The sequence below is a fragment of the Lemur catta genome, chromosome 1 (genome assembly GCF_020740605.2).
Source record: "Lemur catta isolate mLemCat1 chromosome 1, mLemCat1.pri, whole genome shotgun sequence".
In the NCBI taxonomy this organism is placed as follows: Eukaryota; Metazoa; Chordata; class Mammalia; order Primates; family Lemuridae; genus Lemur; species Lemur catta.
Window position 1 is genome coordinate 222,531,308 of NC_059128.1, and position 14,016 is coordinate 222,545,323.

Sequence of the window (14,016 nt, forward strand, 5' to 3'; positions counted from 1 at the left end):
GGACGAGGCAAAGGAAATGACATAGATGACAACGTTAGAGGTCAGAGTGGTGGCCAGGAAGGTGGCCGAGCCTGTCGGTTTGGTCCAGTTCCACTGGGCAGTGTTTGCTGAGCGCCCCTGCGTGGCTGGGCTGGACAGTCCCTCCCAGACGCGCAGTTTTGAGAGAGACAGGCCTGGGCTCCAGGCGCTCTGATGTGAGGCGTGTCACGCAGACGCTACCAGGTAAGGGAGACAGACAGTTGGGGGAGGGCTCAGGAGGAGGATTCGAATCCACTGAGGGGATCGAGAGAGTTTTCATGAAGGAGGTGGCTCTGGAGCTAAGCTAAAAAGATAGAGTGAGACATCATCAACCTGAGCAAATGTCCAACGGCACTGTGGACGGAAGGAACAGCTCCAGTAAAGGTATTTACCAGGTTGGCTCAGGACAACAGACATGCTGGCTGGATGGCATAAATGTCCCCTGCAGCAGTGTCAGCCTTTGGCTGACGGGGAGTGGTGGGGGCAGGGAGTCTGCGTGGTGGTCCCGAGTCAGACGGCTGCAGACTGCTGGCCCCGCAGCTGCCTGCGTGGGCCTGTGCCCAGGGTGTCAGAGAGGGTTCAGGCCCCTAAAAAGTGCAAACTGTGTACGGCCCCCTCCCCACCCCAGCACATGTACCTTCTCCCCAGGCCCCGGGCAGCTTCCTGCGAGCCCCAGACACACAGGCGGAGATGGGGTTTCCCTCCCACTCCACCTCCCACTGCGCCCCCTCCTGGGGGGTTACGAGCACACACGGAAGGCCCACCCCGTCTACTGGGGACCCCCAGATGTGGATACGTGGTGCATGTGGTGGGGACTGAGGTGTCCTCTGGGGCATGGAGCACCCCAAGACCCCTGCACCTGCCCTGGCTTCCCTTCTGTAAGCAGGACGTGTGTCCTCCCTCGAAATCAGTTAACCACCTGCCTCCATCACCCTGACGTCCAGGAAGCAGCAATGTGGATAAATGCAACAAACAGACCATTCAGAAGCCATGTCTGTCTTACCCACAAGAGCAGTATATGAATAGGGTTTGGAGTGGCTGTAACCTCCCTGTTTGGTTCAAGTCGGGACTCAAGTGCATTTATACATTTCTGATCACCATTTAGTTGAAGAGGGAATCTACGGCCAGAGGGGAGGCAGCCGGGCCCCGCGTTCTAGTGTGAGGCGCCACGCCACCTTGTGGCCACGCTGGGAAACAGCCCCGCTCGCAGCTCCCCACAACTGACAGCCTGGACCACACACCTGCAGCCCGGCCCCCAGACCCCTTCGGGTGGGACATTCTCAAACTGTATGGGCTGGACAGAGAGATACCTCTTCTGTCCCTGCACCTCTGCCTTCCCTGCACCTGCAGCCTCACCCCCACTCTGCGTGCCTGGCCCCAACCCTCTCCCAGCCTTACCCCTGCTCCATCCCCAGGTTGGTCCGGGAGGTGACAGGGGTGAACGTGAACATGCGCGTGGGAATTCACAGCGGGCGAGTACACTGCGGTGTCCTTGGTCTCAGGAAGTGGCAGTTCGACGTCTGGTCTAACGACGTCACGCTGGCCAACCACATGGAGGCTGGCGGCAAGGCAGGGTGAGTGAGGGCTGCGCGTGGCACAGGGCCTAGGCTTGGCTTCCCGCTCCAGCCCATGCAGGTGCCCGTCCTGAGGAGGGGGGTGTGGCGGGCAGCACGGGCAGAAGGCCCCTGACAGGCTGGGGTGGGCAGAGTTGAGGTAGAAACCCCTTTAGGAGCCACGCCACTCATACCACACCACAGGCGAACTGTAGGGAGCATCATCTCGGCCTTCCCCGAGACCTGGCCCAGAAGATACTTACACAGAACACGGGGCTCGTGAAGTGAGCCAGGTAGAGTAGCGCTTCAGAGCGGGGAGGAGCCACGGGTGGCTTCAGGGCAGCCAGGACAGGAAGGAGGCAGGACGGGGTTGGGCGAGCCCGCTAGGCTGGGGGACGGTGAGGACAGGCACAGGTGTGGGCACACAGCATTTCCAAGGAATGGAAGGAGAGCAGATGGCCTTTTAGGGATGACTAGGAGAAACAGCGCCTGTGTTAAGAAGGCACGAGTGCCAGGCGGGCAGGTTGGACTCTGTCCTGTAGTCAGCAGGCGCCATCACTGACTTCTGAGCAGGAGCGAGAGAGAGGCTGGCAGAGTCGGGAGGCCGGAGGCTGTGTTCTCCTGGGCAGGCCGGAGGGAAGGTCCTGCCGGGATGCCAGTGCGAGGTGGGCTGGCTGCAGTGGGCCTGCACCGTGGGAGGGACACAGTGCCAGGCCGGGGTGAGCACTTGAGATGGAGCTCGGGGCCCTGGGGTTTGGATTGTGGTGAGTCCAGAGCTGAGGTTGGGTGTCACGTGGGAGCCCAGTTCTGACTTCGCCTTTTCTGCCTCCCCCACCCCTCAACCTGTAGACGCATCCACATCACCAAGGCCACACTCAACTACCTGAACGGTGACTATGAGGTAGAGCCGGGCTGCGGGGGCGAGCGCAACGCCTACCTCAAGGAGCACAGCATCGAGACCTTCCTCATCCTGAGCTGCACCCAGAAGCGGGTCCGTGGCCTGGGGCTGTGGGCCGGGGCTGGGGCCGGGGGACTGCGGGCTGGGGGGCTCCTTTCTCTCGGGGAGGGACATCTTGGCTTGCTGCTCCCTTGTTTTCCCTCTTTCCTTGGTAAAATCATGGATTCCTCATACAGCTGTGGCTCCTGCCTCTTGGAAAGGACATGAGAGTCGCAAACGCAGTGGCAGAGAGGGCATATTTTTATTTTGCTTCTGTCGCAGAAGGTGACAGGCCGCAGGGCAGTTAGTGGCAGCACACCGAAGGCCACGGACGGAAGTGAAGCACGAGGGCATCTGTGGATGCTGTGTACTTCACCTCCATGTCTCTCCTTTCCTTTTCCTAGGGGGATGTGTGTCGTTCCTCTCTCTGTCTCTCTCTCTCTCTCTTTCTCTCTGACTCATATCTATCTATCAGTGTCTGTCTCTGCACGCACCTGTGTATCTTTGTTTCTCGAACCTCTCTCTTTCCTCCCTTTCTCTTTCTAGCCTCTTTCTTCCCCTTTGTCTCAGCCCAAACATAAAACTGAATTATTAGCAGACTTCAGGGTTCTATTTTTAATAGTGTCATGTTCCATGTTCTAAATTTTTAAAGTGAATGATGAGAACATTTTATATTTCTCCCTAAATTAAAATGCCTTTTACTTGCGAGTCTTTCCATGGAATGTGCCTGTCGGTCAGTGCCCTTTGATGGAGAGAAACTTCCCCATTTCTCTTCCTAGGAAAATAAGACTAGAGACAAAATTAAGCTGTGAAAAGAGCTCAGAGAAAATCTAGGATGACAGCAAAGGCAGACGCAGTGCTGTTTAGGGCTGGTGCCCGTGCTGAGAGGGACAGCAGAGGGACCCCTTCTCCTGCACACCCGGGAGATGGATCCTGGCTGCAGGGCCCTTTGCGGGAGCTGTATGAGACCTCTCCACAGACACCAGGAAGAAGGACAGGAAGATTCTTCAGGGCACTTTGGGGAAAGCCCTTCATGGCCTAACTGATACATTTGCAGACGTTTGCTGGTTATTTGGCTAGAAAATCCTCCCAGGCCCTTTTCGTCCTCCCAGCCCCTGGCTCGCAAGGCCTCCAGCCCACCTTCCTGCGCTCCACCCTGGCTCCCTTGCTCTTGGCTCCTCCAGCCTGACAAGTGGTCCACAGCGGGTGAAATGGAGGCAGAGAGAGTGACAGCCCCCAGCATTGTCAGCTGAAGCAGGCTGAGTGCCCCCCATCACCTTTTCTGATGAGGGAAGGAGTTGGGGGAGGCCTTCCAGTGCCTCTTCAACCCCCCACTTCTTGCGCCCGTTTGGACGGACAGACAGAGAGAGGTGCTGGGAAATGTGTTGGCCCACAGGCAGCTGGCTGAGTCTCTGCATTCGTACATCGTAGTAATGTGTGTCAGCCCTTGAATCTGTAACTTCACTCACCCAGACCCGCTGGGAAGCTGCCTTCTGGGCGGCAGGGGCCTGACCTGCTGCCCCTCTGCTGGAACGTGCCTGTTTTGGAGAAGTTGAGCAGAGGTTGGAATCCCAGGTCTCCTTTCCTTCTGTCACCCCCTGGGCACCTTCAGCTCAGGCTCTGCCCACCCCTGAGGCTGCAGGGAGAGCAGAGCCTGATGTGGCACCACAGGATGACAGTGACCGAGTTGGAAGGTGCAGGCACGAGCTGGCCTGGCTGCCTGGAAGAGCAGAGGTGAGGCTCAGCTTGTCTGAGCCCTCCCACCCCCAGGGTAGGGGGAGCAGAGGAAGCACAGGCCTTGGGGAACCCAGGCCATCCATGGAGGGAAGGATGTGAGCACTGGTTCTGAGAGGTACCAGCGGTAGCATCTTGTGGTCAGACTTGTAGGAAGAACTCGTACAAACGGCAGTATTCCCTTTGCTTTCTCAAGAGACCGACTCTCGTATTTTGCTGCTCCCCCCTGGGCCAGCCTTAGGCACTTTGGAGGGATCTAGAATGCTTGCTTGAGAGAGCTCTAGGATCTCGGCAGACATCTGGGCTCCAGGGCTGTGCAGAGGGAAGAGGGCAGCAGCCGTAGCCCCTCACCTGGCCGGGTACTGCGTCCCTGGGAAAAATGAGGTGCTCCCTGCTTGGGCTCCTTCCATGGCCCTGCCTGCGGGCTGACATGTGTGTGTTGGTCTCCCAGAAAGAAGAGAAGGCCATGATCGCCAAGATGAACCGCCAGAGAACCAACTCCATCGGGCACAACCCGCCGCACTGGGGGGCCGAGCGCCCCTTCTACAACCACCTGGGCGGCAACCAGGTGTCCAAGGAGATGAAGCGGATGGTGAGTGGCTGGCAGGCAGTGTACAGGCAGCACTCAAGACCGGGGCCTCCTGTGGGTGTGAGGGCTGGGTGGGAATCCGGCAGCCATGGAAGGAAGTGGAAGTGGGGTTCACCCCAGCTTTAGACTAGGAGTCGGAGCACCTGACTTCTGTCCCCAGGCTCTCCCACCATCTGGTGGCATGCCTCCTTTGGCTTTGGAACAGAGTGGCAATGTCCCTTCCTCCCTCCCTCCCTCCCTCTCGGCAGAGCTTGCTGGTGCAGTCTGAAATCAGACCCAGCTGGTGACACTCAGGGTCCAGCCAGAGTCCCCAGCTGTGTCCTGGCACTCACTGTCGGGTGGAGCCCTGGGGAGCTGGGTGGACACCAGCTTCCAGACCCCCTTCCAGCACGTACTGTATTTCCCAGGCGATTAAAACCACACCTTTGGCTCCGTTGCTCAGAAACCATCCTAGTGCTTTCGGGCAAGTGCCAGGTGGTGGTGCCTTTGCCCTCTGTGCTGAGGAACACCCCCGCGACCTCCAGCCTTCCACGGGGAGTGTGCAGGCTGGGCGAGTGGAGGAGGCCACGGTTGGGGTGTCAGCCTCACCACAAGGGACCCTGCCTGCCTTGGGGAACCGACACCCCAGCCACTGCTGCACACAGCAGGGGCAGGATAATTCAGGGGGCCCTGCCTGGGCTCCAGCAGCAACGATAGAAAGATGGGCTCAGGGGGTGGGAAGAAGAGGGGGAGAGATAACAAGAAGCCACATTACCGCAGTGTTTTCTTTCCTTCTGTCTGAGAGTGTGGCTCTGCCTCTCAGGCGCACTGCTCAGCTCAAGGGCACCTGGTTCCCAGGTGGGAGTCGCCCACACTGACAGAGTGCCTAAGAGGGACGGTGCTGGGAATAGGGTGTGTGGCCACCCAGGGGAGAAGGTGGGGCCCCAGGTGTGGGGTCTGCGGAATAGACCGGGTTGACGTTGCAGCAGAAGGGATCGGAGACAGACTGCGCGGAGTCTGGCCCAGTCTGCAGACAAGACCCAGGGCCCTAAAGGAGGGCACAGTCTGGGGACCCAGCCACTCTGCTCCTGGCTAGCCAAAGAGTACCAGATGACACAGGTTTAAGGAAAATGTCCAGGAGGAAAATTAATCGAGTCAAGACCTCCATTTAGAGCACAGTGAAGCAGCAGCCGTGGGCGCCTGGGTAGCGAGGGAGCGGAGTGGCCGAGGCCCGCCTCCCCCAGGGCTCTGGACTGGGGCGTCGGCAGGCCTGGTCAGTGCCGCCAAGGGCTCCGGCCACCAGCCTCCTGCCCCGAGGGCCCTCCTCTAAGCAAGAGCAGTTGGCCAACCCTCCCTGCGGTCGTCCCCTGCAGACTCTGCCCCCTTGACCTCCACAGTGAAGGAGGCAGTGAGCAGCAGGGGACTGTGACCAGGATGGCAGCAGGGAGAGGGGAGGAAAGCAGAGGGGCGAGAGAGCGAGCAGGGAGCATCAGCAGGCAGGAAAGGGCTGGGCAGTTTCCATTTCAAATCCTTGGAAAGGTATTTTTTAGTGATATGTGGTATGGGTTGCATCTGTAGTTATTTAAGAGTCTTAGAGAGGCAGTTTGGACTATAAGTGCGGTTTGGCGGGCATATTAATCATCGTCAGGACAGGAAGCTTGGGGGAATTAGCAGTCAGGGCTGTAACAGGGAAGGGCAGGGGAGGCTGTCGGGAAGGCTCCTCTGGTGGTAATTGCTGTGCCCAGCGGGAAGGTGACAGCCTGTGGGAGCAGGGGCTCCCTGTCCTGGTGGGCCTGGTGTCCCCTGAGGGGGCTGGCACCAAAAAACAGCCTCCTGGCCCCACCCCAGCCTGGCCAGTCGGAGTCTCTAGGTTGGGGATGGAGAGAGGTTCCAGCAGCTGCCACACAGGCCATTGGCTTTTGGTATTAAACTTGCCTGAAATCTTTAAGAAAGATGCACAGAAGGAGAGCTTGTACCCTGACTTGCCAACACGGGGTAAGTTTTATGAAAAACAGTCCACTAAAGATGGGGTGGGCAAGGGGGAATTTGATAGAGCAGTGACCAAGAGCATTTGAAAGAAGTGAACCTGTAGTCAGCAGTTTACTTACATCTTTTTCCAACTTTCACTCAGCTTTTAAAATGCCATGATGAGCTGTGCTGGTTTATGTTTAGGCACAAGTGTTGTAAGGTCTTTAAGGTTATTTATTAATGAAAAGGTTGCCAGTGGAAAGACACGTGTGTGGACTTGAGCTCGTGTAACCAAGCCCAGGAACGCCCTGCAGGACGGGGCCCAAGGGCTGGGGTGGGGGACACGGCAGGCTGGGAGAGGTCAGTAGCCTTGTCCTAGAACCAGTCAGTAGGTGGCAGGATTTTAGTCCAGTCTGCTGGACCGTGTCCTCAACACTCCACTGCTGTGGTTTGTGGACCAAAGTGTTTCTGACCTGTTATCAATTCACCAGCCCAGCCTGAGGCTGAGCTGTCCACACCAGCGTGGCCAGCGGTGTGGTTAGAATGGACACGGCTCCCTGCTCAGTGCGAGAGTAAAACATGGGTCCCCAACACCAGCCTCAACAGATGACCAAAGGAGCACTGGAAAAAGTGAAAAACAGGTTTATTAAAAACATTTCAGATTCATTTTTGAGCTGTAGAGACCAGCATATGTGTAGTATAGCACAGTTGTTCTCAGTCTCAGAGTAAACTTGCTGGCTCATGGGGTAGAATTCAATGGGCGATCAATCTGCAGAGAGCCCACCCGTCCAGCCCCCTGCTCCCTGGCCATGCCGAGCTCCGAGGAACCCTGGGAGGGTCAGCACGGGCCTGCCCTCCAGAGGGAGCACCCAGCTGAGGGACAGCCCCTCCTCCAGCCAAGGCTGGGGCGGGGACGTGGGGCTGGTTTGCAGCCTGGAAGGAGGGCCTGGCGATCCATAGAGGATGAAGAGAAGCCTCCGGCTTGCCAGGGCAGAGGCGGCAGGGCCTTCCTGGGCCGGATACGGGCAGCCTAGTGGCCCTCAGCGCCCATGGCCGATTCTTGGCAGAGGCTGCCGCGGCTCCAGGAGCCCTCAGCTGGGAGCAGAAGAACAGAGACAGAGAGCCTCAATGCCACGTGGGCCCTGCACCTGTTTCAGCGCCTGGTGGCTCTGGCTCCTGGAAAAGAACATAAATCCCTTTCTTTGTATTTTCAAACCATGTCCTCATTGGGAATGAAGACAGGTGTGTTCGTTTGGACTTTTGGTTCACCCAGCATTTGCCGGACTCCACCTGCCCAGCGGAGCGCTCCTCGCTGGGCCTCAGAGATGGGTGTCTGGTCCTGAGGCAACCTGAGCCTCTTCTGAACCTTGTTGTCCTGTGGCTGCTTGTCACCTGCACTGGCCCCCAGCTCCACCCCCCAGCACTACTCAGACCCCAACATGTGTCTCTCCTTCCGGGGAGTTCATAGATTAGTGCTTCAAGTGTGCGTCAATGAGGGCCCTTCCCACGCCCACCTCTGCCCTGTGGACGTGAGCGACAGAACAGTAGTCAAGCCCATGGCAGGTGGTTCCCCACCTCCTGAGTCCCCAGCCAGCTCTCACCCTCACAAGAACATGTTGGATCTCAGATACCAAAAAAGCTATTGCAAGTAACTGGAGTTTAATTTTTTCCAGTGCAGAACTTGTGAACGGTAGATTTTACGTGTGCTCTGTGTGTATGTCAGGTGGGGGGCGGGTGGGTGTGTCCATGTGTAGGGGATTTCTTATTTCCATCTGTGTCAGAGGCAGAGTTAGGAGGGGACCTCTGAGCCCAGGGTCCAGAGGGGAGGAGAGGTCTGGGGGCTGCGGGAAGGAGTGGAGCATGGAGACGGCCAGCTTAGACACAGGATTGTGCCCGTGGAGGGATGAAATCACAGTGCACCCTGGCAGCCAGTGCAGAGCTGTCTCTCAGGGAGGGCCCAGCGGCACTCACCAGGTGAAGGGAGGGCAGTCTGGTGGGCTTAGAGAGATGGGCCGGAGCCCCCTCGCAGCCCTGGCTCTCTGAAGCCCCTGTGTCTTCAGTCCTGTCTGTTCTCACAGTCCTTTTTCTCTCTCTCCCCTTCTCTTTCAGGGCTTCGAAGACCCCAAGGACAAGTGAGTAATATGCTTTCTTTATTCCTGCTCCCCAGTCTGGGTGTCTGCCTTATCCCTCAGTTTCCCCATGTCCCCTGGAAAGTGACCCCACACACAGTCTTAGCAGAGAGGGGATGGAGCCCCCACTGCCGGCCACCAGTGAGCACGGCCGGCCAGGCCAGGGCGGAAGGGCGGGGCCTCGGCATGCTCCACTGCACACACACACGCACAGGCACACATGCGTGTGGCTCCCTCAGTCGCAGACCTTGCACGGTGGTCAGCAGTGCCCGACTGCCAGTGCCTTGAGGGAATACCCTCCTCTTCCTCCTTCACTCCCCGGTTCTCAGGACTGTCGGAAATTCCATTCAGGGGCTGGGCTCCGCCCTGAGAAGTAGAACTTTTAAGTTCAGCACCCAAAACCATGAACCTGCTTCCCGGGCGTGCCCTGAGCTGGGTAGAGAAGCCGGGAGACGCAGTCCTGTGGCCAAGTCGCGCCCTCCCATCCCGGCCTGAGAGGAGGACGACACAGCTGGAGCGTGAAGAGCAGAGGCTGTCAGCTGTAGGGGAAAAAGCAGTTAAACCTTCGATGATAATTCACGTTGTTATTATTACTTAATAATATAACATATTAATAGAGTCAGGGTAGTCAGGGAGGCTTTCCAGCCAGCGGGTCTGTGCAGCTGTCCCCAGTGCAGGCCTAGGCTTCCGGCTGGCCTGGTCTCAGCCCAGCTCCCCTGCCCTGATTTGGGCTGACGGCGGGCGGCTGCCAGGCCTCTCCGGTCACTCGGGTGGCTGAGAGCCAGCCCTGTGACGGCGCCCTGGTGGTCACCTGTGTCTGTGCCTCCTGCTCCCCAGGAATGCCCAGGAAAGTGCCAACCCTGAGGATGAAGTGGACGAGTTTCTGGGCCGCGCCATTGACGCCAGGAGCATTGACCGGCTGCGATCTGAGCATGTCCGCAAGTTCCTCCTGACCTTCAGGGAGCCCGACCTAGAGAAGAAGGTGCCGCACCCTGGGTGGGGAGGAGGCCCCGCCAGACACCGGCCCAAGCGGAGGGGGACAAGGAAACAGGACACTCCCTCCTGTCTCCAGCGGCGGAGGGAGCCTCCTCTTGCCACCTCGGTTTCCCCAGCTCCGATGCTGCACTACTCAGGGGTTCTAAGGAGATGTTCTTGGTTGGAAGGGACAAATCTTAACCTCCCTGTGCCTCAGTTCCCTTATGTGGAAGATGGGGATATTTAATATACTTTCCTCATAGGATCGTAGTGAGGATTAAATGAGTCCATATGTGTAAAATACATAAAACAGTGTCTGCCACAGGAGATGTTCAATACACATTAGTTGCTGTTGATGTTACTATTATTATCGTTATCTTATCAGTGGGCCACCCAGCCGCTGTTGGCACCCTGGAACCAAGGTGTTAAAGTTGGAAGGAGCCATTGAGATCACCCTGTGCCATTTCCTTAGATTGTGAATGCAGAGCTAAAGCCCAGAGTGGTTGGCTGACTTCCTCTTGGCTGCCCAGGAAAGTAGGGACAGAGCCGGAGCCAGACCCTGGTCTGACAGTTCTCTTTGCACCACGTGGCAAAGTCTCCCCAGTGTTCAGTTAAAAATGGGCTCATGTCAGCTTTCAAAGAGGCAAACCTAAGTAGCTGGGCACAACTATGGCAAAGAGTATTACGCCTACCTGCAGTAAACGGACCTGCCGTAGGTGTTACTCTCAGGGTGACTGGGCCAGCCCCACCTCCAGCAGTGCAGCTGGTTGGTGTCATGGGAGGAGCTGGGGCTGGGAGTTGGGCCTTGAATGTGACTTTGGACGTCAGGGGACCCCTCTAAGCCCAGCTTGCTCATCTCTGAAGGAGAGAAAATAGCGATCCTGTCCCCTCCCAGGCTGTCGTGAGGGTGCCCAGTGATGCCTTAGACACGCAGGATGTTGCCCAGCCTGTGGCTGGTGCCCAGCGATGTGTAGCCATGTCATTGTGAATTACTCTGAAGGTGACCTGGCCTGCAGAAAGTTTCTGGCTTAACACAATCTGAGTCCCTCTCAACTGCCCTCCCCTCGAGCCCCACCTTATGGTGATCTGGGCTGGTTTCCTGTGATCTGAGTCTGGCCCTGGTGCTCAGGCCTTCCCTGTCCTGAGAGTGGGCTGTGCAGACCACAGCGGCTGCCCACGGCTGTCTGGGATTGCTGGGTGGAACCAGGCCGGTGCCTCTGCCCCCACTTACCCCACCCATCTCCTCTCAGTACTCCAAGCAGGTGGATGACCGATTTGGTGCCTACGTGGCCTGTGCCTCGCTCGTCTTCCTCTTCATCTGCTTTGTCCAGATCACCATCGTGCCCCAGTGAGTGTCCCCATCTGTCCTGGGCTCCCAGGGGCGGGAGGGGGTGGTCACTTGGGAGAGCAGAGAAGGGGGTCTGGACTGTGCTTGCTCTGGCAGGGAGACAGGTTTGTGAACGTGTCCTCAGTGGGCCCAGGAAGCCAGCGGTCTGACCTCTCTGGGGCAGGGGGTCGTGGGCTCACTCGGGGGCGTGCTCAGCTGCCCAAGAGACTCCTCGTCACTCCGTCATCTCGTCCCATTTGAGCCACACAGCACTGCCCAGTCTCGTTGCCCAAAGTGTTCACCAGCCTGGTTTCTGTGTGACCTTTGGTTCTAGCAGGGAAAAAAAATCAATACAGCTTCAAAAAATGAAGGTTTTCCACTAGTCTGGATATTTCAAAGAACAGATTTCAGGTTCTGAAGGCGTTTCAATAAAGAGGTGCTTCAGAACTCTTCTGAGGCCTGGCTGTGTCACCAGGAGAGCCTGTGGCTTCTGTGAGACTGTTTTGAAGTAGGCAGTGGGGCTTTTGGAAATGAAGTGTTTGTTAAATAGTCACGTTAGAGTCATGCCTAGAGGAGAAGCATAGTTGCCCTGTGTGTGTGTGTGTGTGTGTATGTGTGTATACATACATAGGTGTATATGGAAACACATATTTTTACTTTTTATTATGTAATTAATCAAACACATAGAAAAGTAAATTTATTAATATAATCAACACTCATACCCTACATATAGCAGTTGTTAATATTTTACAATGTTTGTTTCATCTATTTCTACTCTGATTTTTAAAAGTAAATTTAGACACAAGGACATTTTGCCCCCAAAACCTCATTATACACCTATTTTAAGGACATTTTCCTCCTTAACCACAATACCTTATACACTAAACAAAATTAACATCAATTCCCTACTATCATCTAACATCCAGTCCATATTTAAATTTCCCAAATTGTCCCCCCAAAATGTCTTTTTTACTCTTAGTTGAGTCATAGCCAGGATCAACTCAAGGCCCCTGGTTGCATTTGATTCTATTTGGAGTCTTGCTTAATCTAAAGAGTCCCCACACCCACCACCTTCTAGTTTTCATTCTGAAATCATTGTAGAATTACCAAGACATTACAGAAGTAGTAGAGAGAGTTTCTGTACATCCTCCGTCCTGTTTCCCCTAATGTTGAAAACTTACGTAACCGCAGTAGGATGCTCAAAACCAGGAGGTTAACACTGGAGTAATTCTATTAACAAGCATACAGACCTTACTCTGACTGCCTGTTTGCCCCTAATGTCCTTTCTTCCCTTCCAGGAGCCAGTCCGATCCCACGTTGCACCCAGTTGGTGTATCTCTTTATTCCACCTCTAATCTGTGGTATTTCCTCAGCCTTTGCTTGCCTTTCATGACCTTGACACTTATGATGAGTACTGGCCAATTGATTTTCAGAGTGTATCAATTTGGGTGTGTCTGATGTTTTTCCAGGAGTAGGTTGAGGTTATGCTTTTTGACAAGGTTCCCACAGAAGTGATGACGTGTCCTTGTTAGCATGCTGTATCGGGAGGAACATGATGTCCACATGTCTTACTACTTAATGCCTTTTATTTTTAATGATGCCTATTAAAAAGATGAAAAGATGCCCCTTATATTTGTATCTGCTGTGATTGTCGGGATGCCAAGTAGAAACCAGACACCGACAGCCGGCTCTGCCCTGGTTGTGCCGCTCAGCCCATTGCCCCTGCACTGAGGCTGTGCAGAGCTGGTGGCACTGGGGGTCCTTATTGGCATAGAACCCCATCTTTCTGTACTGACACGGAGCCACAGGTGTCAATAAGCTACCTGGGCATTTTGTCCCACTGCAGTTGGCAGTCCCCAAAGCTTGAGTGCATAGTCCTGCCTCTTTCTCTGCTGCATGTCTTGGAGACTGGGTCATCCCAGTTACCTGCTCTGTCTGCAACTCCAAGTGGCTTAGACATTGACAGAGGCCATTCTTTATTCATCCCCTCTCTAGGGAAGCCTTAAAAACCATGTTAAAGGTCTTCCTCTCGCTCTGAAGAGAATCCTTTCCCCTTGTTCCTTGTTCCATTCGTTGGAAGTAGCTAAGTGCCAGCTTCCATGGAAGCCTGGAACAGAGACGGCGCCGTTGGAATCCTCCCTAGAGGTGTTCACCTGCCTTCTCAAGTCCTTGAAAGGCTACCTGGTGGCTGGTGGCGTGTGCTGTACCTTGGCCAGCCCCTGTCCTAGGAGGACCAGTGGGAAGTTCTGGATGGAAAGTCGTGTGCAGCTCTTTCGTCCGAGGGTTCCCACTCATGGTGGCTGTTAAGATAGATCACTTGTGACCTGCGTCCCAACGGGGGGCAGAGGGAGGGCCTCACGTGTTTCTTGTGGAACTGGCTAAGAACAGGGGCGCAAAGACTGAGCAGGCCTGTGGGGTCTGGTAGTGGGAGGGGGCAGAATTTGGGAACTTCCGAAGAGACATATCACCCCTGCTTCTCAAAGAGTGGCTGGCTGGGCTGCTGACAGGGCATTTTTATAAATGAAGGCCATTTATCAAATCTGTTTCAGCTTTCGCAGTTACTTATGAAATCATGAGTGACGACTTGAAGGGAATAACCAGGTGGTTTTCAAAATGCTTCTTCCAAGCTAAATGAAGCGTGTCTGTGAATAGCTAAGAATTACGCAAAATATCGACCAGGTGTCACCTGGTTCTCCATTTAGCTCCTTGTGGGCTGCTGTCCCCACTGGAAGATGACAGGAAGGAGGGAAGGGTAGGAGCCAGACAGCTATGGAGAGGACTGCTGAATCCATCTGCAGGGCTGTGTG

The 14,016-nt window shown here is 55.6% G+C and overlaps 1 protein-coding gene across 3 annotated transcripts in view; it reads left to right on the forward strand.

Annotated features, from left to right (window-relative positions):
* The window catches only part of ADCY5 (adenylate cyclase 5), a 149,484-nt gene that overhangs the window by 107,469 nt on the left and 27,999 nt on the right, over positions 1-14,016 (forward strand). For all 3 annotated transcript variants that reach the window (XM_045540126.1, XM_045540127.1, XM_045540128.1), the window contains exons 6-11: positions 1,434-1,592; positions 2,421-2,562; positions 4,694-4,834; positions 8,888-8,910; positions 9,745-9,889; positions 11,133-11,230. In XM_045540126.1, coding sequence (XP_045396082.1) covers positions 1,434-1,592; positions 2,421-2,562; positions 4,694-4,834; positions 8,888-8,910; positions 9,745-9,889; positions 11,133-11,230 — 708 coding nt within the window. The remainder of the gene's footprint in view (positions 1-1,433; positions 1,593-2,420; positions 2,563-4,693; positions 4,835-8,887; positions 8,911-9,744; positions 9,890-11,132; positions 11,231-14,016) is intronic.